This window comes from Engystomops pustulosus, chromosome 1 (genome assembly GCF_040894005.1).
Source record: "Engystomops pustulosus chromosome 1, aEngPut4.maternal, whole genome shotgun sequence".
Classification (NCBI taxonomy): domain Eukaryota; kingdom Metazoa; phylum Chordata; class Amphibia; order Anura; family Leptodactylidae; genus Engystomops; species Engystomops pustulosus.
The window spans coordinates 167,548,382-167,573,746 of NC_092411.1; the positions used below are offsets into that span (position 1 = coordinate 167,548,382).

Genomic DNA, 25,365 nt, shown 5'->3' on the forward strand with positions numbered 1-25,365 from the left:
CTCTATATGCTTCCTGCAAAAAAGGTATGCCCTACCACCTAAAAACACAAAATTGAGAGAAAATGATTATATTCACAAAAACATTTATATAAAGTGCTGGTTTATTCGCCTTCCAGAATACACGTTGTTCACTTTCTATACACAACTATTTTCTTACCTTATTTGTTATCATGTTCTCTGGAAATTGACAGTTGAAAGTGGTAGCAATAACAATCAGTATTCACACATAAAAAAGCCAATTCATTGTGTTAGTTCTCTTTAAAAAATCCTTGTTCAGAAATGATACATTATTAATATTTATATTCGATGAAACTTTTTTAATGGAAGCATAGTGTAAAGGCTGATATGGAATTTGATGCATATTGATATTAACCTTAAACCACGAATATGTTACATACATTGTCACATTGTAAAGCTAGTTGAAAGACTAGTAATATTCACCTCTGTTGAGTGAAGCTGAGCTGTTTATTTCTCCAGTAATAAAGGAAGACTCCGATTGTTTTCTCACTGTGTCATTCCACATTCTACGTATTCGGCTCTGAAAAAGAAAATCATGATTGAAACTGATCATGATAATTTAAAAAAATATATGATGTTATGTGCAGTTTTTGATGATTAAAAATACTGTAAAAATTAGAAATGCTAACAGACATATGTAAACTTAGACAACCCCTTTTAAGGGTTAACTTTTTGGGGGGAACATTTCAATTTAAGGACATTTGAAATAAACTTAATTAAAGTTAAAGGGGTTGGCCACTTTTCAATAAATCTCAGACATATCTCTGAATCTCTGAATGTATATGTAACCATACCTCCCAACCGTCCCGTTTTGGGCGGGACAGTCCCGTTTTTTAACCCTTGTCCCGCCTGCACGGACCGTTAAGTGAAAGTCCCGGTTTTTTTGCGGTTTCACGGATTTTTCCGTTTTGTCCCGCCCCCGAGTCCCGCCCCCCCCCGAGTCCCGCCCCCGAGTCCCGCCCCCGTCCTGCTCAGGATACAGAGAAGCCAGGGGGCGGGGTACAGCGTCCTCCTCCTCTCCAGCTCCCGGGCTGTCTGCTGCAGAGCCGGCACCTCCCCCCATCCCCTCCCCTGGGAGGCAGAGCCCTCCCTGTCCTCAGGCTGCCACTTGCAGGCACATGGATGGATGGAGCAGTGCAGAGTGTCATGTTCTCTGCACTGCCCCTGCACAGCAGCCCCAGGGGATCATCCTCCGTGCAGGCAGGAACTCTCCAGCACTGCTACATCAATGGCTCCCTGCCCCCACCTCCTCCTGCTCCTCACTGAAGTTCGTCTGATGAAGCAGAGCCGAGTGTGTGCAGCTGCTGCAGTGTGATAACAGGTACTCTACAGTGACTGCAGGCAGCAGCTAAAGGGTTAAACACTTTCCTCCATAGACCCCCTGCCCCCACCCCTAACCCCCCCAGTGCCCTTCTATTCTGCTTTTATTGTACCATATACTTAATCCCTTAACCCCTTAAGGACGCAGGGTTTTTCCTCTCATTTCTCGCTCTCCAACTTCAAAAATCCATAACTTTTTCATGTTTCCGTGTACAGACCTGTGTGAGGGCTTATTTTGTGCGTAACAAATTTTACTTTCCCGTAATGTTATTTATTTTAACATGCCGTGTACTGCGAAGCTGCAAAAAATTCCAAATGTGGAAAAATTTTTTTAAAAAACCGCACATGTCACGTTCTTGTGGGCTCAGTTTTTTCGACTTTGACTGTGCACTCAAAATAACACCTCAGCTTTATTCTTTGGTTTGGTGCGATCGCGGTGATACCGGATTTATAGGTTTTATTGTGTTTTAATACATTTTCAAAAATTAAACGAATGTGTGCAAAAAAAAAAAAAAAAAAATTTTTGCCATCTTCTGACGCTAATAACTTTTTCATATTTCGGTGCACGGAGCTGGGGGTGGGGTCATTTTTGGCGAAATGAGCCGACGTTTTCATTGCTACCATTTTGAGGTCTGTGCGACATTTTGATAATTTTTAATTTCATTTTTTATGTGATGTAAAAAGGTGTAAAAGTCGCATTTCGGACATTTGGGCGCCATTTCCCGCCTCGGAGGTCACCGCCGCCCGTAACCGTTTTTATATTTTGATAGATCGGCCATTTTGGGACGCGGCGATACCTAATATGTCTGTGATCTTTACTGTTTATTATGTTTTATATCCGTTCTAGGGAAAGGGAGGTGATTAGAATTTTTAATATTTTATAAATTTTTTTTATTTTTAAAACCTGTTTTTTCTTTTTTTTCCACTATTTCTTAGACCATCTACAGTACATTAACCCTAGATGGTCAGATCGCTCCTACCATATACTGCAATACTTCTGGCTCATTGTAACGAACCTGCAGAAGCCATGTAGCCTCGTGTCAAAAGAAGACCCGAGGCTACCACGGCAAACGATCGCCGCCCCCGATGACGTTCGGGGGCACAGCGATCGTAAAAAAGACTTTGCCGGCGACAATGACCGACTGCGGTTATTAAGCGGTGGGGGTTTTCTGCAACATGCAAAACCCCCCACCTTGTATGAAGAGGACTCAGCCCGTGAGCCCTCTTCATACACTCCTTATACTCTCTGCCTCGTAGAGCTACGGCGCAGAGCGTTAAGGGGTTAAAGGGGTTTTCCCACAAATACAAGTTAGGCCCTATCCATAGGACAGGGCTTAACCTGCTGATGTGTTGGGGGATTCAGTGATGTGACCCCCATAGATCATGAAAACGAGGGGTCTATTGGGGTCCACATAAGGTACATGTCATCGCTCTATGACGGTAATGGAGCAGAATGGTCATACACGGCCGTCTGCTCCATTACTCTGACGGAACAATTTTTGCGTTTCCATATTTCACTCCCCACTTTCAAAAATCAATAACTTTTTTATTTTTCCACGTACAGAGCTGTGTGCGGCCTGTTTCTGCGTAACAAATTATACTTCCTAGTGACAGTATTAAATATTCCAGGCCCTGTACTGGGAAGCGGGAAGGAAAATATCAAATGTGTTTTTTATGGCTTTCACTGCGCGCTCAATAGGACTCCTCCCCTTTACTGCGCTCCATAGGACCCCTCCCCTTTACTGCGCTCCATAGGACCCCTCCCCTTTACTGCGCTCCATAGGACCCCTCCCCTTTACTGCGCTCCATAGGACCCCTCCCCTTTACTGCGCTCCATAGGACCCCTCCCCTTTACTGCGCTCCATAGGACCCCTCCCCTTTACTGCGACAACGAGCATGTCCCCCCCCTAGACAACGAGGATTTCCCCCCCTAGACAACGAGCATTTCCCCCTGCTAGACAACGAGCATGTCTCCCCCTGACCCCTAGACAACGAGCATGTCCCCCCCCAAGACAACGAGCATGCCCCCCCCCCTAGACAACGAGCATGTCCCCCCCCCCAGACAACGAGCATTCCCCCCCCTAGACAACGAGCATGTCTCCCCCCGACTCCTAGACAACGAGCATGTCCCCCCCCTAGACAACTAGCATTTCCCCCCCCCTAGACAACGAGCATGTCTACCCCTGACCCCTAGGCAACGAGCATGTCCTCCCCTGTGGCTGCGTGCCCTTTTTTGTGTGTTTGTGTTATTTTTGTCTTCCAGGACCGTGCCTGCTGTGGACTGCTTCGGATTCGAAGGATTACGTCTATGACCGACATTTCTAACAAATAAAATGGTCAACGAGGGTGTGTCTGCGTCTTTTGTTCAATAAAATTTTCTGAAAACGGTGTGATTATTTATTTTTTTGCGACACTCTTCATAGTTTGCCGTAGTAGTGGTGCCGGCTAGGTGACGGTGCTCATTACTAAGGGCTGGCCTTAGTGTTTGCCTTAATTTTTTTGGCAAATTTACACTAACGCCCAGTAGCCACCGCCCCGGTACCCACCGCCACCAGGGGTGCCGGGAAGAGCCGGGTACAAACCAGTACCTGACCGTCTATAGATGGTCAGGTGTTGGGGCGGCTGCAGGCTGTTATTGTTGCGCTGGGATAGCCCCCTAACAGTGGCCTATCCCAGCTCAGTAATAGCAGGCTGCTGCTGCTTTTTTGTATCTGGCTGATTTGAACAATAGGGGGCACCCCATGCCGTTTTCCCCCCCCATTTTTTTGTAAAAATGGGGGAAACAGCCTGGGAGCCCCCTTTAAAGGGGGGACCCCACGCATATTTTTGTCAAAAATTTGAAGAAAAAACGGCATGGGGTGCCCCTATTTTTCAAATCAGCCTGATACAAAAAAGCAGCAGCAGCCTGCCATTACTGAGCTGGGATAGGTCACTGTTAGGGGGCTATTCCAGCGCAACAATAACAGCCTGCAGCCGCCCCACTACCTGACCATCTATAGACGGTCAGGTACTGGTTTGTACCCGGCTCTTCCCGGCACCCCTGGTGGCGGTGGGTACCGGGGTAATGGTATGGGCGTTAGTGTGAATTTGCCAAAAAAATTAAGGCAAACACTAAGGCCAGCCCTTAGTAATGAGCACCGTCACCTAGCCGGCACCACTACTACGGCAAACTATGAAGAGAAAAAAATAAATAATCACACCGTTTTCAGAAAATTTTATTGAACAAAAAACGCAGACACACCCTCGTTGACCATTTTATTTGTTAGAACTGTCGGTCATCGATGTAATCCTTCGAATCGGAAGCAGTCCACAGCAGGCACGGTCCTGGAAGACAAAAATAACACAAACACACAAAAAAGGGCACGCAGCCACAGGGGGGGACAGGCTCGTTGTCTAGGTGGGGGACATGCTCGTTGTCTAGGGGGGGGGACATGCTCGTTGTCTAGGGGGGGACATGGTCGTTGTCTAGGTGGGGGTACATGCTCGTTGTCTAGGGGGGGGTACATGCTCGTTGTCTAGGGGGGGGCATGCTCGTTGTCTAGGGGACATGCTCGTTGTCTAGGGGGGGCATGCTTGTTGTCTAGGGGGGGCATGCTCGTTGTCTGGGGGGGACATGCTCGTTGTCTAGGGGGGGGCATGCTCGTTGTCTGGGGGCGGACATGCCCGTTGTCTGGGGGGGACATGCTCGTTGTCTGGGGGGGACATGCTCGTTGTCTAGGGGGGGGCATGCTCGTTGTCTGGGGGCGGACATGCCCGTTGTCTGGGGGGGACATGCTCGTTGTCTAGGGGGGGACATGCTCGTTGTCTAGGGGAGGACATGCTCGTTGTCTGGGGGGGGCATGCTCGTTGTCTAGGGGAGGACATGCTCGTTGTCTAGGAGGGCATGCTCGTTGTCTAGGAGGGCATGCTCGTTGTCTAGGGGGAGTGGAATATGCCCCCCAATTATATACATAAATATACATTGGTGCCAGTGGATGCGTTGAAGGTATGAGCAGTGGCGTGGCCAGGGGGTGTGGTTAGGGGGCGTGGCTAGGGTGTGGCTTCTGTGGGTAAAAAAATCGCCGCGGCGCGCTTCGCGCGCCGCCATTTTGTCCCTCTTTCTCCTCCACAAAAGTTGGGAGGTATGTGTAACTGTGTCTTTGCCTCCTGTGAGAGCTTCAGCATTTTCCTGTTCTCCCCATGCTGCAGTTTGCATCTTCACACAACTTCCTGTTTCTCACTCCTTCAGTCTGTCTGTAAAGGCAGCCTCCAGTGTCCAGGTCCACGGAGTTCACCTTCTTCTTCCCGGTGTATGTAAGTGCATGGCTTGCAACACAATTTTTAAGTTAAATCCCGTGGTTTGTCCGCCCCCGATTTGTTTCGCATGAAAGCCAGCGAAAATTTGATCGCTTGTGCCAAAAAATGCTTTTAAATCCATGTCCCAGCGGTGCAAAACGGAAATCGTCGGGATGTCCGACGAAAGTAAATGAGCCCCATTTTGTGAGAAAATTGCTTGTTTTTGCTTCACCATGTAACAATGGGCATAAAATTTATATTTTTTTTATTTACAGAGCTGTTTTAGAGAGTATTTTTTGCGGGACAAGCTGTACTTTTTCTTGGTACAATGTAAATGTTACTTTTTTTTATCACTTTTTATGCACTTTTTATGAAGTCAGATGTGAAAATTTCATACATTTTTTTGCCTTTTTTACAGCCTTCACCGTAAGGGTTTATTTTATTGTACGGGTTGTTACGGACGTTGTGATACCCAATATGTTGTGGTTTTTTTGGGTGATTTTCACTTTTTTATGTTTTATTTGATTATTGCATGGGATGGGACTTTTCTTCCTTTTTAATAATTTTTTTTTAAACTTTTTTTTCACTGTTTTAATTTGTTAAAGGGTGGGACATGAGCAAGTGATCATTTGATCACTTCTTCATTGTAATATACTGCAATACTAGCGTATTGCAGCATATTACATAGTCAGCTTATGCATTCTGCATAGGCTGACAGCTGCGCTGCTATATCCTGGAGAATGCATGATCCTAACAGGCTGCTACTAAGACACACATTGAACGGATCCCTGTGTCTGCACACATGGTGATCGCAGCAAGATGGCGGCTGTCTCTGACAGCCAGCCACCTTGCCTCGTGGACCAGAGAGGTTTTGTCGCATCCCTGGGTTCACGATCAATGCCATTGGCATTGGCGACAACTGAGTGCTGATCAGTAGCATCTTGCTGGTCAGCACTTGCTCCTTTTTTGTCGCTTTTTTTTTTTTTAAAAAAGTTTTTTTTTTTTATAGTTTTTGCGCACACACACAATCCATCTTGTGTGTGCACTGCGACAACTGAGCACTGATAAGTAGCATCTTACTGGTCAGCACTTGCTCCTTTTTTGTTGCTTTTTTTGGTTGTAATTTTTTTCCCTGTACAGTAGTAAAAGTTCTACTGGTTACGCTTTATTCTTTCATCGCCCCACACGTGTTCAGGCACAACATACACATCCCCTTGAATAAAGTTTACACGTGTTATACATACCCCCATCCCACCCCAATAAAAATGTCCAATACATCCCTGAGATCTTTTTCAGCAATGAAGGCTTATGTCTTCCTTGCTGAGACTGATTCAGAAGGGGAGGATGCCCCATTTCTTTATATTTCCTCCTTCTTATTCTGCCCCTCCTCTTCCTCAGGTGATGAGGGGCCCTCAAGAAGGCACCCCAGGACCACCGCCGACCATGTTTTCCAGCCCGCAAGTGATTTGAGGCAATTCCTAAATTTTTTCATTACAACGATAATGCACAATGTCCACCTCAAAGTGACCCACCATTTGACCGTCTATATAAAATTAGGCCCATCCTTGACCATTTTGGCAAAAGTTTGTTTACAAAACATCTATGTAGACGAGTCACTGGTACATTTCAAAGGCAGGTTAAAATTCCGCCAGTACCTGCCCAGCAACAGGTTAAGATACAGAATCAAAATGTACAATTTGTGTGAGAGAACCACAGGGTACACCTACATGTTTAGGGTTTATGAGGGAAAAGACTCCTGAATGAACCCTTCAGAATGCCCCCCTGTCCTAGGAGTTACTGGGAAGCTTGTGTGGGATCTGGTGCACCCACTTCTGGATAACGGTTTCCACTTTTACAATCCTTAAGCTTCAGAGGTACTGTAGCGTGCGGCACTGTATGCTCAGTCAGATCAGCTATTTCCTCTGCTCTAGTAGTGTCGTGTGACTGTTTATTAAGTCTGTGTAAGGTGTGGATAGCCTTAGCATGGGATGCTTGGCCGATCAGGTGACCTCTGATCGTAGCCTTATGGGCACACCAGATGTTAGGGTCATCCACTTCCCCTGAGTCGTTTATATGAAAGTATTCCTTTAATGCCTTAGTGGTAGCCGGGGAGTATTTATCGTGCTGCAGGATATAGTTGTTAATGCGCCAGACTGCATTGCTTGGGTTATTGAATTCTTCCCTGAAGGAAAGGGTATTAGGGGCATGGTGAGACCATGATAAAGTTCCTATAGTTGAGTCGGTTGTTTGATACAGTAGTCTATTAGGAAGTCTATTAGGAAGTAATATGTTCTTGAATAGATTTTGTGGCAGTTAGAATAGAACGTGTAGTCCCGTTCTGTTGAGTGGCGTATCCAGCAGATATCAAATAACCCATAACGTGATATGGAGGAAGCATAAGGTGTGGGTTCTGGTGTTGTTCGGGTGTTCGAAGTATCTATGGATGGCCAGATCACTTGGTTAAAATCCCCCATAACTACTAAGTGACCTTGTTTTAATGACATTACCTTTCTAAGAACTTTCTTAAGAAAACAGTGCTGTTTTGTATTGGGAATATACTCAACTACTAATGTATATTGCTCATTATTGATGGAACACACTAAGATGATATATCTCCCTCCTTCATCAATACATATAGAGTCTTGTACAAAAGCGACAGTATCCCTTATGGCCAGTGAGACTCCGCACCTCTTTCCTGTTGAAGGGGCATGAAAGATATGTGGGAATTTCTTATTTTTGAATCTAAAAGTGTCAGTAGAGTTTAAGTGTGTTTCCTGAACACCAATAATATCCGCATGAGATCTCCTGGCTTCTTGCCATACTGACAATCTTTTACACGGAGAGTTGAGACCTTTGGTGTTAATTGAGAGTAATTTAATTACCATTGCTACTTGCGAGTAAGACTAACAAATATGGGATGCATGTGGATTACAGAAAGAGGTACGGAGCTCCCCGGACTAAGCCCTCCCTCCAATACACATAGTACCGCCTATCATCGTAATTCCATCCAGAGATTACACGGCCAGTTAAACAGGGGGTAACACATAACAACAAAGTTAAACATTTAAAAGTTAAAACAAAAATGTATGTGCACAGTTATTTGAGCATTTCGAATCCAAATAGCGTCCTATTTGTTTTTTTTTAGTGGTGATCAGACCATGTGAAATGCGTTGCTCGTACGCTGTTCCTTATGCACATGTTATACTGTTGTGATTTTATGTGGATTTAACCCCTACTGGACTCAGGCTATTTTGGCCTAAATCTGCCCTGTGTCACTATAAGTGCTTATAGCTTTGGAACGCTATTAGATATCTAGGAGATTTTTAGACTGTTTTCTCGTGACACATTGGGGCAGATTTACTTACCCGGTCCATTCGCGATGCAGCGGCGCATTCTCTGCGCTGGATCCGGGTCCGGCCGGGATTTATTAAGGCAGTTCCTCCGACATCCACCAGGTGGCGCTGCTGCGCTAAAGTTCCATGGAACGCACTGGAATACACCGAGCCGGGCTGAGTGAAGGTAAGTGCAAGCTCCGCAACACATTTTTTGTTTTAAATGCGGCGGTTTTTCCGAATCCGTCGGGTTTTCGTTCGGCTTGCCCCCCGATTTCCGCTGCGTGCATGCCAGCGCCGATGCGCCACAATCCGATCGAGTGCGCCAAAATCCCGGGGCAATTCAGGGGAAATTGGCGCAAATCGGAAATATTCCGGCAACACGTCGGGAAAATGCGAATTGGGCCCTTAGTAAATGACCCCCATTGTACTTAAAATTAGTTTAAAAAATTTTTTCTATATTTTCAACGTTCTAAATTCTCTACTTTTGATGCAGATAGTCATAGCACCCAAATAAATTCATAACTTACATTTCCCAAATGTCTGCTTTATGTAGACATGGTTTTTTAAGATTCCACATATTTTACTAGAATGTTATGAGGCTCAGAATTTAGGTACCATTTTTCACATTTTTTGTAAAATCACCAAAACCTGTATTTAGATGGACCTGCTCAACGTCTAATTGACTGTGAGAGGCCTAAATAATAGTTATACTAGTAAATTACCCCATTATGGAAACTACACCCCTCAACTATGAAAAACCACTTTTAAGAAGTTTGTTAACATTTTAGTTGTTTTATCAGGGTTACATACCTCCCAACTTTTGTGAAGGAGAAAGAGGGACAAAATGGCGGCGCGCTTCGCGCGCCGCAGCGATTTTTTTACCCACAGAAGCCACACCCTAGCCACGCCCCCTAACCACACCCCCTGGCCACGCCACTGCTCATACCTTCAACGCATCCACTGTATGTATATTTATGTATATAATTGGGGGGCATATTCCACTCCCCCTAGACAACGAGCATGTCCCCCCCCAGACAACGAGCATGTCCCCCCCCCAGACAACGAGCATGCCCTCATAGACAACGAGCATGTCCTCCCCTAGACAACGAGCATGCCCCCCCCAGACAACGAGCATGCCCTCCTAGACAACGAGCATGCCCTCCTAGACAACGAGCATGTCCTCCCCTAGACAACGAGCATGCCCCCCTAGACAACGAGCATGTCCTCCCCTAGACAACGAGCATGTCCCCCCCTAGACAACGAGCATGTCCCCCCCTAGACAACGAGCATGTCCCCCCCAGACAACGGGCATGTCCGCCCCCAGACAATGAGCATGCCCCCCCTAGACAACGAGCATGCCCCCCCCAGACAACGAGCATGCCCCCCCTAGACAACGAGCATGCCCCCCTAGACAACGAGCATGCCCCCCCCAGACAACAAGCATGCCCCCCCTAGACAACGAGCATGCCCCCCCCAGACAACGAGCATGTCCCCCCCTAGACAACGAGCATGTCCCCCTCCTAGACAACGAGCATGTCCTCCTCTGTGGCTGCGTGCCCTTTTTTGTGTGTTTGTGTTATTTTTGTCTTCCAGGACCGTGCCTGCTGTGGACTGCTTCGGATTCGAAGGATTACGTCGATGACCGACATTTCTAACAAATAAAATGGTCAACGAGGGTGTGTCTGCGGTTTTTGTCCAATAAAATTTTCTGAAAACGGTGTGATTATTTATTTTTTTGCGACACTCTTCATAGTTTGCCATAGTAGTGGTGCCGGCTAGGTGACGGTGCTCATTACTAAGGGCTGGCCTTAGTGTTTGCCTTAATTTTTTTGGCAAATTCACACTAACGCCCATACCATTACCCCGGTACCCACCGCCACCAGGGGTGCCGGGAAGAGCCGGGTACAAACCAGTACCTGACCGTCTATAGATGGTCAGGTAGTGGGGCGGCTGCAGGCTGTTATTGTTGCGCTGGAATAGCCCCCTAACAGTGGCCTATCCCAGCTCAGTAATGGCAGGCTGCTGCTGCTTTTTTGTATCTGGCTGATTTGAACAATAGGGGGAGCCCCATGCCGTTTTTTCTTCAAATTTTTGACAAAAATATGCATGGGGTCCCCCCTTTAAAGGGGGCTCCCAGGCTGTTTCCCCCATTTTTACAAAAAAATGGGGGGAAAAACGGCATGGGGTGCCCCCTATTGTTCAAATCAGCCAGATACAAAAAAGCAGCAGCAGCCTGCCATTACTGAGCTGGGATAGGCCACTGTTAGGGGGCTATTCCAGCGCAACAATAACAGCCTGCAGCCGCCCCACTACCTGACCATCTATAGACGGTCAGGTACTGGTTTGTACCCAGCTCTTCCCGGCACCCCTGGTGGCGGTGGGTACCGGGGTAATGGTATGGGCGTTAGTGTGAATTTGCCAAAAAAATTAAGGCAAACACTAAGGCCAGCCCTTAGTAATGAGCACCGTCACCTAGCCGGCACCACTACTACGGCAAACTATAAAGAGTGTCGCAAAAAAAATAAATAATCACACCGTTTTCAGAAAATTTTATTGGACAAAAACCGCAGACACACCCTCGTTGACCATTTTATTTGTTAGAAATGTCGGTCATCGACGTAATCCTTCGAATCCGAAGCAGTCCACAGCAGGCACGGTCCTGGAAGACAAAAATAACACAAACACACAAAAAAGGGCACGCAGCCACAGGGGAGGACATGCTCGTTGTCTAGGGGTCGGGGGTAGACATGCTCGTTGTCTAGGGGGGGGAAATGCTCGTTGTCTAGGGAGGGGGGGGGCATGCTCGTTGTCTAGGGGGGGGGACATGCTCGTTGTCTAGGGGGGGGACATGCTCGTTGTCTAGGGGGGGGCATGCTCGTTGTCTAGGGGGGGGGCATGCTTGTTGTCTTGGGGGGGGACATGCTCGTTGTCTAGGGGTCAGGGGGAGACATGCTCGTTGTCTAGGGGGGGAAATGCTCGTTGTCTAGGGGGGGGACATGCTTGTTGTCTAGGGGGGGAGACATGCTCGTTGTCGCAGTAAAGGGGAGGGGTCCTATGGAGCGCAGTAAAGGGGAGGGGTCCTATGGAGCGCAGTAAAGGGGAGGGGTCCTATGGAGCGCAGTAAAGGGGAGGGGTCCTATGGAGCGCAGTAAAGGGGAAGGGTCCTATGGAGCGCAATAAACGGGGGGGTCCTATGGAGCGCAGTAAAGGGGAGGGGTCCTATGGAGCGCAGTAAAGGGGAGGGGTCCTATGGAGCGCAGTAAAGGGGGGGTCCTATGGAGCGCGCAGTGAAAGCCATAAAAACCACATTTGATATTTTCCTTCTTGCTTTCCAGTACAGGGCCTGGAATATTTAATACTGTCACTAGGAAGTATAATTTGTTACGCAGAAACAGGCCGCACACAGCTCTGTACGTGGAAAAATAAAAAAGTTATTGATTTTTGATAGTGGGGAGTGAAATATGGAAACGCAAAAATCGTTCCGTCAGAGTAATGGAGCAGACGGCCGTGTATGACCATTCTGCTCCATTACCGTCATAGAGCGATGACATGGACCTTATGTGGACCCCAACAGACCCCTCGTTTTCATGATCTATGGGGGTCACATCACTGAAACCCCCACACATCAGCAGGTTAAGCCCTGTCCTATGGATAGGGCCTAACTTGTATTTGTGGGAAAACCCCTTTAACCCCTTAACGCTCTGCGCCGTAGCTCTACGGCGCAGAGAGTATAAGGAGTGTATGAAGAGGGCTCACGGGCTGAGTCCTCTTCATACAAGGTGGGGGGTTTTGCATGTTGCAGAAAACCCCCACCGCTAATAACCGCAGTCGGTCATTGTCGCCGGCAAAGTCTTTTTTAGAATCGCTGTGCCCCCGAACGTCATCGGGGGGCGGCGATCGTTTGCCGTGGTAGCCTCGGGTCTTATTTTGACACGAGGCTACATGGCTTCTCCAGATTCGTTACAATGAGCCAGAAGTATTGCTGTATATGGTAGGAGCGATCTGACCATCTAGGGTTAATGTACCCTAGAGGGTCTAAGAAATAGTGGGAAAAAAAAGAAAAAAAAAGTTTTAAAAAGAAAAAAAATGTATAAAATATTAAAAATTCTAATCACCCCCCTTTCCCTAGAACTGATATAAAACATAATAAACAGTAAAAATCACAAACATATTAGGTATCGCCGCGTCCCAAAATTCCCGATCTATCAAAATATAAAAACGGTTACGGGTGGCGGTGACCTCCGAGGCGGGAAATGGCGCCCAAATGTCCGAAATGCGACTTTTACACCTTTTTACATCACATAAAAAATGAAATTAAAAATGATCAAAATGTCGCACAGACCTCACAATGGTAGCAATGAAAACGGCGGCTCATTTCGCCAAAAATGACCCCTCCCCCAGCTCCGTGCACTGAAATATGAAAAAGTTATTAGCGTCAGAAGATGGTAAAATTATTATTTTTTTTTTGTACACATTCGTTTAATTTTTGAAAATGTATTAAAACACAATAAAACCTATATAAATTTGGTATCACCGCGATCGCACCGAACCAAAGAATAAAGCTGAGGTGTTATTTTGAGTGCACAGTCAAAGTCGAAAAAACTGAGCCCACAAGAACGTGACACGTGCGGTTTTTTAAAAAAATTTTTCCACATTTGGAATTTTTTGCAGCTTCGCAGTACACGGCATGTTAAAATAAATAACATTACGGGAAAGTAAAATTTGTTACGCACAAAATAAGCCCTCACACAGGTCTGTACACGGAAACATGAAAAAGTTATGGATTTTTGAAGTTGGAGAGCGAGAAATGAGAGGAAAAACCCTGTGTCCTTAAGGGGTTAAGGGATTAAGTATATGGTACAATAAAAACAGAATAGAAGGGCACTGGGGGGATTAGGGATGGGGACAGGGGGGTCTATGGAGGAAAGTGAAGTGTTTAACCCTTTAGCTGCTGCCTGCAGTCACTGTAGAGTACCTGTTATCACACTGCAGCAGCTGCACACACTCGGCTCTGCTTCATCAGACGAACTTCAGTGAGGAGCAGGAGGAGGTGGGGGCAGGGAGCTATTGATGTAGCAGTGCTGGAGAGCTCCTGCCTGCACGGAGGCTGATCCCCTGGGGCTGCTGTGCAGGGGCAGTGCAGAGAATATGACATTCTGCACTGCTCCATCCATCCATCCATGTGCCGAGTGGCAGCTTGAGGACAGGGAGGGCTCTGCCTCCCAGGGGAGGGGATGGGGGAGGTGCCGGCTCTGCAGCAGACAGCCCGGGAGCTGGAGAGGAGGAGGACGGTTGGGAGGTATGGGGTTAAAACAAAAGGGAGGTGCAGTCTACAAATTGTAAGATTTTTTGACAAAACATTCATTTTGGGTGGTAAATTAAACATTTGCAATGGATTAAATGAAAAAAAGGCTCCACAAAGTTTGATACCTAAATTCTCCAGAGTACACTTATACATTATATTAGGGCCGTGCATAGAATGGAATCCATCCAGAGCAGATTTGCATTGTCATATTGTACAGGCTATAATTTTTTTCTTTTTTTAATGTGGACCTATAGGGGCTTACTTCTTTTGCCACATGAGATGGACTTTTTTGGTACGTAATTTTGGGACATCTATAGATAATTGGTGAGATTTTATTAACTCTTTGTTGGTGGAGGAAATGAAAATCATTAATTTTTCAGGAAGATTTTTTTTTTTTTTGGCCGTTAACCATACCATAAAAATAGTATATTATTTTTATTCTATGGGTCGCCACGATTAAGAAAATACCTCATTTATATAGATTTTTAATTTTTTTCCCATTTTTACTGAATAAAAAAGTTATTTGGCAAAGATGTTGTTAAATTTAGCATCACCGCCTTTTTTTATTTTTCGCCACACAAATCTGTTTAAAGGCTTATTTTTGCGAGAAGGATTGTTGTTTTTAGTGTTGTTATTTTAGTGCATAACATTTTTTGCATAACATCACTTTTTAGAGCATTTTTTATATGATATCAATTAAAAATTATCTTTTTTTGGAGCATTTTTTTTTTACGGGGTTCACTTTGCAGATCTGATAACAATTCTGTTTTATTATGCAGATTGATATGGACGCAGCAATACCAAATATGTGGGGGTTTTGTGTATTTTATTCAATTGTACTGAATAAAAACTAATTTGGAGAAAATCTTGTTCATTTTTGCATCACAATCTTAACTTTTTTATTTTTCGGCTGACAAATCTGGTTAGGGGCTTAGTTTTTGCAGGAACAGTTGTTCTTTTTAGTGGGCTTATTTTAGAGTATGGAACTTTTTTTATCACTTTTTAGAGCATTTTTTTTTAAAATGTCAAATCAGATCCCCCGGTAGGTGGCACGAGGGATCCGATCCATAGAGGGGACACCCTTACACATCGCGGTCATGCTTGACAGCGGCGTGTAACGGGTTAACACCCACGATCGGAGCCAGCTCCGATAGCGGGTGTTAGCGCGCGGTGTCAGCTGTGATAGACACTGCTTCGTGAGCCGTGGCAGAAGCAGAACGTTACAGCACGTCCTGGTGCACTAAGTATCTAGCCGCAGGGACGTACTATAACCTACTGGTGCGCCTAGGGGTTAATGAAGACAATGAAGTATCGGATGGTTCTTACCTTTTGTATAATACTGTTCCTATGTACAAGAATATAACAACTAAAATAGTGCCCCTACGTAAAGGAATACACATACTATAAGACTGCTTCCCCCTCAAAAAGACAGCTAGACCCCTTTGCCCACTCAGGTCTTGTCTTCCTTCTATATCAGGAACCCTCCCCCATGTCTTCTACCCCATACTCCCACAGAATTCTCGTCTTGGTCTACTACCCCTCCTCACACAGAAGCACCCCCCCAAAAGTGTGGTGCCCCATTCTTATATAGAACCCCTGTTCTGGTGCATCGTCCTCACACAGAACCTCCCTCATATCTGGTGCACCCTCCTCACACAGAATCCCTCCCCAGGTCTTGTGCACACTGGATACAGTGTGAGGGGCTGCAGGGACCTGAGGACAGTGTGAAGGGCTGCAGGTACCCTGAGAGTGTGTGGGAGGCTGCAGGTACATGGAGACTATGTGAGAGCTGCAGGGACCTGGAGGCAGCGTGAGGGTCTACAGGTACAAGGAGAGTGTGTGAGGGGCTGCAGGAACCTGTGGACAGTTTGGGGGACTGCATGGACCTGGTGAATGTGTGAGGAGCCGTTGGGACCCGGCACCTGTGTGTGGGTGTAGGGCTGTGGGTACTTGGGCACAGTGTGGGGGATGGTAAATGCAAATTCAAATGTAACAGGGAGGGGCTAGGCATGATCGTGTATGCATTTACACTGAAAAGAACACCTGGTGCTTGTTTCTGATCTTCTGTTTTGCATTTGCTTCTGTGAAAACATATATGCATCGGGCCAAGCCCCTCCCTGTTGCTTTTGAATTGCCTGTCGAAATGCTGGTTCAAATCCTGACAGTGGCTCCATACCAGCGAGGCAACATTAGATTTTAAAATTAGCTGCAGGTGATTTACCACATGGGCACACGTAGGGAAACCTCCACCTGAGGTCCTACAAGAGAAGTTTCCTCTGCTTCCTCCCCGGGTCAGTACTTGGCAAAAAGCTATGCAGCCGTGATCCAAGATGCCACCAACTACACTGCCTCCTACAGGAGAGGTACCTGTTGGCCAACCACAAGACTGTGACCTGGATCTGTCATACATTCCAATACTTTCTGCATCTTCTAGTCAGCCGCACATTGCAGCCACCTCTGAACAGTAGCCCACTGCCGACCCTCCTTTATTCAGTGGCTGCAGGATGTCTTTTTCATACATATTACTCATCACTATATTCTCTGCCCTTTTCGTTACTAATGGAAGTTCAAACCACGGATGAAATGCTGGATAGATACCTATTGCAGTGCTCACAATCCAAACTCCCTGGTGATACTCTTGAGCAGCTGCATCAAGATATTATGGCAGAAGAGATTGGGGGAGTAAGTTACCAGGCCCTGACAGGTTATCTTATTTATATTGTAAGACTTTCATAGACACTCTATGCCATGCCCTTACATGGTTGACCATATCAGCTTCCTACATAACTGTAATACCCAAGTTCAGGAAGGATCCAATGGAATATGCTAGCTATCACCCCACTAGCCTCCTTAATTCAAATCTTAAGCTTTTTTTTCTAAATTATTAATAGACCGACTGGGACAATGGCTACCACGACTGCACATGCGCAGAACCTGGCTTTGTGTACACAAGAGGCTACTGGGGTGTGGAGTAATTGTACTATGCAGCCTCAGCTCCGCCTACTCCATGCCCCAGTAGCCTCTCTATTAAATTTATATTTATATTAGGGCCATTAAAAATTATAAAAGATTTAGTCGACTAAAGGATTAGCCCTAAAAAGGTCTACACTACCATAGATTAGAGGAACCTGCCACCATATCTACCTTAATAGGTAGATCCGAGGTGGTAGGTTTCCTATTTATTGCCTGCACTAGCTACTTTAGTTTTTCCCATTAAATGGTGCATTGCTTCCCTGAAGTATTTAGGAGTTAAAGGGAACTTGTCATCAGAGACTCGGTTTTCAAATCGCCCGTCTCCCAAAAGACATTGGGGGTCATTTACTAAGGGCCCGATTTGCGTTTTCCCGACGTGTTACCCGAATATTTCCGATTTGCGCCGATTTCCCCTGAATTGCCCCGGGATTTTGGCGCATGCAATCGGATTGTGGCGCATCGGCACTGGCATGTACGCGACGGAAATCTGGTGGCGTGGCCCGAACGAAAACCCGACGGATTCAGAAAAACTGCCGCATTTTTTTAAAAAAAGGTGTCGCGGAACTTGCACTTACCTCCACTAGGAATAGGCCGGTGAACTTGAGTGCATTTCGGCGGGCCTCTGGGAACTTCAGCGCAGCAACGCCACCTGGTAAGTATGCCCAATTATCATCAAATCCCCCAACAATTTTATAAAATTTCTGCCATATTTGTGAAAAAGATCCTATTCTTTCTGTACTTGCTGACAGCAGCAAGCGAAACAAACACTTGCATGGTCAGCATCTTCTGCACAGCACAGATAGAGTGGAGACAGATGGATCATCCTGCTATCCTGCATGCACCATAGAGAGATGCTTATCCAGCTCAATGACTAGCAACTAGGCGATGAAGCGCATGCACAGATAATGCTGCTTTGCTTGCTGCATTCATCGAGTACAGGAAAAAGAAAAGAGTGAAAGGGAGGTCTTTTTTTAAATGCACTGTGATAATTCACGGAGGGCGGGCGGACCTGCTGATTGTTGTAACCACCCTCTGGGGACAAGCTGCCAGGTAGCCAGGTAATTCAGCTGAATGGAAAAGAGGAAAGAGATGGGGGGGGGGGGGGGGTGCTTACAAAAGCAAATTGTAAAAGGTTTTCATAAAATTTTGAAAGCTACGTGTTTCAAGGTCAGAAACACGACCTCTTTATCAAGCTTATCTCTAGATAAAAAACAGTTCCTATAAAGGAGAAACAGTTCCTTGTTCCTATGAACTTCTATTGAGTCTTCTTTAATCAACGGGAGAATGGTTCTCTCTGGTGAAATCTGGGTATTACATGGCTTGTTCTTTCATATTCAGATCCAGATGACTGTGGACTTTACCGCCCTCATGTGGTGAAGTTAAGGGGTTGCATAAAATGACTTCTAACTGATAGGACTGCAACTATGATCAAGCAGAGAGGGTGGAAGGTTTCTGGGGAGTAGCGATTCATTTCACTTCCATAATCATATATAGGTCATAATGGAAGAAGAGAGCTGTTTAGGTAAGTGATGATTAGATGGAAGTGATGGAAAACTGGCAGAACGTTCCTTAGCATTGTTATGTGTGATCAATCTTAATGTCCATAAAGTATCGTTAAGATGAAGATCATCAGGAGAAATTAGTCTTTAGGTTTTATTTTTATAGGCCGAGACAGGCCACATTTTTAATATCCAGCTTTGATGTTACAACGATGAGTGTTTAGTCTATTATGGAGCTTCTGTATGGTTCGCCCCACATTTTGAACAATGGTAAAACTTTGATCTAATTTATCTTTTTCAAAATAATGGCAGAAATATTATAAAAACTGTTGGGAGATGTGATAATATTACTACTCTACAGTTTTTTTTTAAATGTTATTTCTTTTCTTTCTTTGTGTTGTTTCAATCATGTCCTGAGGCTCCATTTGGCCAGAGCTTTACAACCAGCCAGGAAGAGGCACTGGGCAGTGTGTCTCCACACTCCAGGGAGTCTCTGTTTGACCAGAGAAACGTGCTCTTCCCCAGGTGCCGAAATTTACACCATATGGCCAGTATGTGGTTCAGGAAGGGGGATGAAAGAACCAGCAGACTATGTGTTTTTTTCCCTCCAAAACTCAGAAAATGGGAAATATCATAGCAGTCCACAACTGGGGCATAATTCATAATTATGGGTCCCCAGTAACACAGGACAGTTATGGGGTCTAGATATGGTCCTGGAGCGAGAATCAGAAGGTTATCTCCAGGGGAAGTCCGCCAAAGGCAGAACACCCCTGATATTAGGCTAAGGCACCCCAAGTTTGGCATGAGGTAATGGGAATAAGGTACCCGGTTGGTTGGAAGCAATGGCTTGATTGTGCCATCTTCCAATCAAAAGTTCTGTGGTTTTAATAAAACCCCAGACCCAAAAAGTGCCTCACTGATGGGAGAGGGAGAGAAAAACTCCTCCTCACAGTGACATCACAGCCAGGGGTGGGGGTCAAAAATCTCCTAGGTTTAAACTAGTGAAGCAGCCACATGGCTTGGTTCAGTTCTGAGGATTCTATCACACTAGAAGACTGGATCGCTGTCTATGCCCAGTCCTCGGGCAAATGAATTTCTTCCTATTTCAATAGCAAGAGTTTTTTGTTTCCTTTTTCCCCTAACCGTTTGTAAGTATCATGTGTGCATTGTTTTTTAACTTTTTCACTTTATCTGACAATTTTATTCTTTGAGTGCACTGTATTTTTTTGTACGTATATTAAATTGTTCCTTTCATAAGTCTCTGCTTTAAAGAATCAGAGGTCATTTTTAAAATAGTCTATATAGTATAAGCAGTAAGTGCAAGTGCCGTGTAAATCTTCAGTGTGCCTTCTCTGCGTGGTTGAGGTGCCTACAGCCTTCTTTGCGTAAGTAACTCGTGGGTGGTGGCAGTGGATTGACTGGGTGCCGAGATTGCATGGAGTAAATTTAGCGTTAGGAGGTGCCATTTTGTGGAAGTGGGTGGAGATTAAGGGCTAAATTCTGGGACTCCATAGAGTAGGTATCCCTGTGTGTGAACTCCGGTGAGTGGGGTTCGTGACAGGAGATATGATGATTAATGTCTGTGGGGACATGGGGAATTGATATATGAAATATGATTCCCCTGGGGGTTCATTTTTGCATGTTTTTTGGGACTGCTTTAAAATAACCCCCTTCTGGAGGCAGGTACAAACTATTTTGCAAAAAAACTTTGCATGCTGACATAGACTAAGACACAATGGGGCAGATTTATCTAGCTGGCTGAAAGTCAGAATATTCTTAGTTGCCAATGGCAACCAATCACATCTCCCCTTTAAAATATTCATGAGCACTGGTAAAATGAAAGCTGATCTGTAATTATTTGCCATGGGCAACTAATAATATTTTGACTTTCAGACAGCTTCATAAATCTGCCCCAATGGGGGCCATTTACTAAGCACAGTGCAAACTGCACTGAAAGCAGTTTGCCTGTGTGATGTGCAGGGCACACATTTTTCATGAATCTGGCACTCCAACTTCTTTTTGGTGCACCTTTAACATAGGGTTTGCAACACATTTTCGTTGGACTTCGCATGTTAAATCTGGTGCACGGTCAAACTGAGCACTGGATCGCCCCCCTAATTTGCGTTGCATGATGCCTAGTGCAGCTGCTGCACAAAAGGGTCCCGTGTGGTGCAGCCACTTCTTAAATACTTGTGCAAGCAGTTTGCCCCTAAAAGAACATTACTACACATTACAGTGGTGGTTAAAGCCCTAATTCAACTTCTTTGGAAGAGGTCAGCAGCCCCATCCCTCTTTGACCTTTACAGCCGAGTAAGAGACTTGTAGTCAATGGAGTACCTCACTACTTCATTGAACAACTCTATGAAGAAATTTCAAGAAATACGGTCATTGTAGGACTTGAGTGCTGACAATTAGCACCTCCTATTAATGCTATCTTAATGACTGGATATTGGGCCCTTGGGTTTCCCTGTCCTACCTTGTTTACCACTTATTTGGTTTTATTGGTATATTTTGTTTTGTACTCTAACTATGCCTTGAGTCATGTTCCCTAATGGCCAGGATTGAGACCTCATTGGTGACCTGGTAAGTTCTTTTAGACTTATACAGTTGCTGGAATATTTGAAATGATTTATCAGTAATTCTGTACACAGTGGGGCTTATTTACTAAGAGTCCCGCGGCCGCATTTCCATGGGGTTTTCTGACTTTACAGGGATTGCGCCGCCGAGACAGGGATTTAGAAAGGCATTATGTTACATGCGATCGTTTTTTGGCACAGCTGCGCTGGGTTTAATGTGACACGATTCAGGGGGGGGGGCCTCGGATGATCCGACGGATTCGGACAAACGCAGGATTTAACTTTAAAATTGTGACGCAAGTCATGCACTTACATACAATCAGAAAGAAGAAGGTAAATCACGGCACAATCCATGTTTGTCGGACATTCCCGATCAGGGATTGCAACGTGGACAGATAAGTAAATGTTCCCCAGTCTTTTGGTAGTATACTAACTGGCATGTTAGAGATTTTTATTTTTGAGTTTGGCTACTCATGCTTCCGGAACTGTTGCTAGTCTCACTTTGGCAGTGGTCTATTCACGGCTGATCCTGGTCTCTGTTCCCACTGGCTTTCTGTAACAGTCTCAAAGACATCTGTAGTCCATTACCAAAACAGCTGGCAAAGTGCACTCCTCCAGCACAGCTCCAGCCTCTCCCTCTTGTTAGACTACAAACTCCAAAAAGCAAATAAAGGAGATACTGAAACACCTTTTAAACACATGGTAATTTAAAATCATTTCTAAACCACAGGGGTTTCTATAACCATTAGAATCAAATAAGTTTAAACAGAACCATAAGCAAAACAAACAACAAAAACTTCCAACTCCAAGAATTCTCTCAACAGAAATCTGGTTAGGGAAAATATTCATCTTTGACATATCCAAAATCTTCAAAACTACCAGCCCTTACGTTCCATTATGTCAACTTTGCACTTTTCCATCAGTCCTACATAACTCTCACCCTCAACAACCAACTGTCTACTTACATTAAGCCAACCTACTGCCTGTGCACCTTTCCCTTCATGTGAGACACAATCTCAGTCCTTGGACCATAGTGCCCTACCCATCATAACTGTGCATATCTGCAACACTGCCAAAGGAACCTGTCCCCACAGACACAAAAGGTTATCAACGGATGCCGACACCTCGTTTTACTTACCCGGAAGAAACTAGACATCTGAGTCTTGGAGATTTCTGTGGTGAAAGATGAAGTAAATAGGTTGAGGGGCCAGTTTAAGAGTACAGAAAAGGGATTGAAACTATTAGAACAAGAAGTAAAAGGTGTAAAGGCATCACTGGAAGATCTTAAAAAGGATAATAGATCCCTAAAGACAAGATCACTGATTTGGAGAACCGTTCAAGGAGGAGTAACATCAGGATAGTGGGGTACCCGGAGGGGGAAAAGGGGACAGACATGTTACAGGAGGTGACTGAATGGTTGGAGGGATTGTTTGGATGAGAAAACTTCTCCTTTTTTGGGATAGAGAGGGCGCACAGAGTCCCCTTCAAGAAAGGGATACAAGGGAGCCCCCCCGAGAGCTATCTTGGCCAAACTTTTTAAATCCCAGGACAGGGATGCTATTATCCGCAAAGCTCGGGAGAGGTCACCATTGATGGTAAATGGGGCACGGGTGTCAAAGGAGGGGGTGGGATAGAGCGGGGAGGATGGGAGGGATGGGAGTTGGGGGGGGGAGAGGAGAGCTGGAGAAAATTATTATTCTTATTGTCTCTTTTTTGTTTGTTTGTTTTTTATTTATTTTTTTTATTTTTTTTGTTTTGTTTTCTACTTATTTTTGTTATTGTACTTCCCTCTTGATCTAATGAAATGGCGGTAAGAATTATGTCATGGAATATTCGTGGATTGAGCGATCGAGTAAAAAGGTGCTCAATATTCGATCTAATACAGAAACACTTACCCGCAGTGATATGCCTACTAGAAACACATCTTACTAAAGAAACAGTTAATAGAGTTAAGAAGAGATGGGTAGGGTTAGAGTTTCATTCGTTTGGGAACAACTATTCCAGAGGGGTGACAGTATTATTCCATCAAAAGATTAACTTCTCCCTGTTAAGTAAGCTGATTGACTCGCAGGGTCGATACGTATTTCTGTATGGAGTTTTAGAAGGACGTAGAGTTATTTTAGCATTTGTCTACATACCTCCCCCCTTTTCTGTAACCATTCTAGGTGATTTGGCAAAGTTTGTCTCAGATAGAGAGGAGTCCCCAGTCCTGGTTATAGTGGATTTCAATATGGTGTTGGACCCCAAGGTGGATAGATTTAGCTGGAACAAGCAGGAGACACTGAGTCAGACCCAGGGATCCAGATTGGCAACCCTCTGTGCAGAATTAGGGTGGATGGATGTATGGAGGAATAAGTGTGTTCAGAGGAGGGTGTATTCCTGTATGAGTAAGTCATATGGTACACTATCTAGAATCGATTTATGCTTAGTGAATCAGCTATTCATCCCTCTGGTCCATAAAGTCGTCTATGAACCCATTATTCTCTCGGACCACTCACCAATAGTGGTTACTATCAAGGGAGGAGAAGAGTCAGTTAGACCCTTCAGACTAAATCCGCACTGGTTGGTGGTTTTAGAGGGACAGCTAGATCTCAAAAGGGAGGTGAAAGAATTTTGGGATAAGAACAGTAAAGATAGCAATAGGTTGGTGGCGTGGGATACCTTCAAAGCCTTTGTCCGGGGTATATACCGAAAGGCGATATGGGTAGTCCGTCAACAGTTTTACAAGCAGAAAGAGATACATAAACAGAAACCTGGCGAATTAGAGAAGGAATTGGTAGAGGTCCCCTCAGACGAGAACAGAAAGAGAACGCTAAAAGCATGGCAGGAATATCAGGCTTTTCTGAACAACAAGGCCCAGCATAAATCCTTCTTTAGGGGCCAAAAGGGGTTTGTGGAAGGGGAAAACCCGGTCGCTTACTAGTAAATAAGATCCAAGACCCCAAGAAGAATAATTATGTGAGTGAAGTAAAGGGGATAGATGGGGAAATCTGAAGGGATGCGGAGAAGATAGTACAACAGTTTGAGGAGGAAATGGACAGGTATTTAAAAGGAATCTGCTTCCCCAAACTGACAGATGTCCAGAGGGAGTTTCTGGATACCCCCATCACGTTAGAAGAGCTGAAAGATATAGTCAAAAACTGTAGTCGGGATACAGCCCCGGGGTCAGATGGCCTCCCATTCAGCTTTTACAGGAAAAACTCTGAGGTTATTTTACCAGGATTACTAGAATTATATGAGGAAGTATATAAGCAAGGGAAAGTCTCTTATAGTATGTCCGAAGCCCATATGGTTCTGATCCTCAAGAAGGGAAAAGACAAAGTGGACATGGGGTATTATAGGCCCATATCCTTGCTCAATACTGACTTTAAAATATTAGCGAAAATGATGGCCATAAGATTAAGGAAAGTAATAACTACCCTCATTCATGAGGATCAGAATGGCTTCATACCTGGGAGGAAAGTAGGGGACTGCCTACAGAGACTGTATGCCGCCATTGAATTGGGGAAGGGAGACCTCCGCTCCATCCTGGCATTGGACGCAGTTAAATCGTTCGACAAGGTGGAGTGGAGGATTCTTTGGAAAGTATTGGAACAATTTGGAATTGGCCCAGGGTTTATTCGGTGGGTTCAGTGCCTGTATGAAGCCCCTAGGGAAAAAATTGTCCTGAATGGCAAGGAATCCAGTAGCTCTGAATTAACTAGGGGCACTAGGCAGGGGTGTCCGCTGTCACCCCTGCTGTTTGCCCTGTTTGTAGAGCCACTAGCCATTCAAATGAGAAAGGACAGGGGGGTAGTTGGTGGAGGATGTGGGGGGGGGGTAGATGATAAGGTGTGTCTATATGCAGACGACATTATATTGTATCTTAGAGAATTCCCCAGCTCCATCCCAAAGGTGATGGAGGTTATTGAGGAGTATGGTGAATGGTCGGGACTGCAGATTAATTGGGGAAAGACCCAGATCCTCCCCCTGGATAAGAATGTCATCAGGTATATCGACCCAAATAGATTTAAGATCTGTGAGGACAGTTTGACCTACTTGGGGATTAGAATCTCGGCGCAGCT

At 45.2% G+C, this 25,365-nt stretch overlaps 1 protein-coding gene across 12 annotated transcripts in view; it reads right to left on the reverse strand.

Annotated features, from left to right (window-relative positions):
* The window catches only part of ADGRL3 (adhesion G protein-coupled receptor L3), a 1,100,912-nt gene that overhangs the window by 212,222 nt on the left and 863,325 nt on the right, over nucleotides 1-25,365 (reverse strand). For all 12 annotated transcript variants that reach the window (XM_072113828.1, XM_072113827.1, XM_072113826.1 and 9 more), the window contains one exon: nucleotides 442-538. In XM_072113828.1, coding sequence (XP_071969929.1) covers nucleotides 442-538 — 97 coding nt within the window. The remainder of the gene's footprint in view (nucleotides 1-441; nucleotides 539-25,365) is intronic.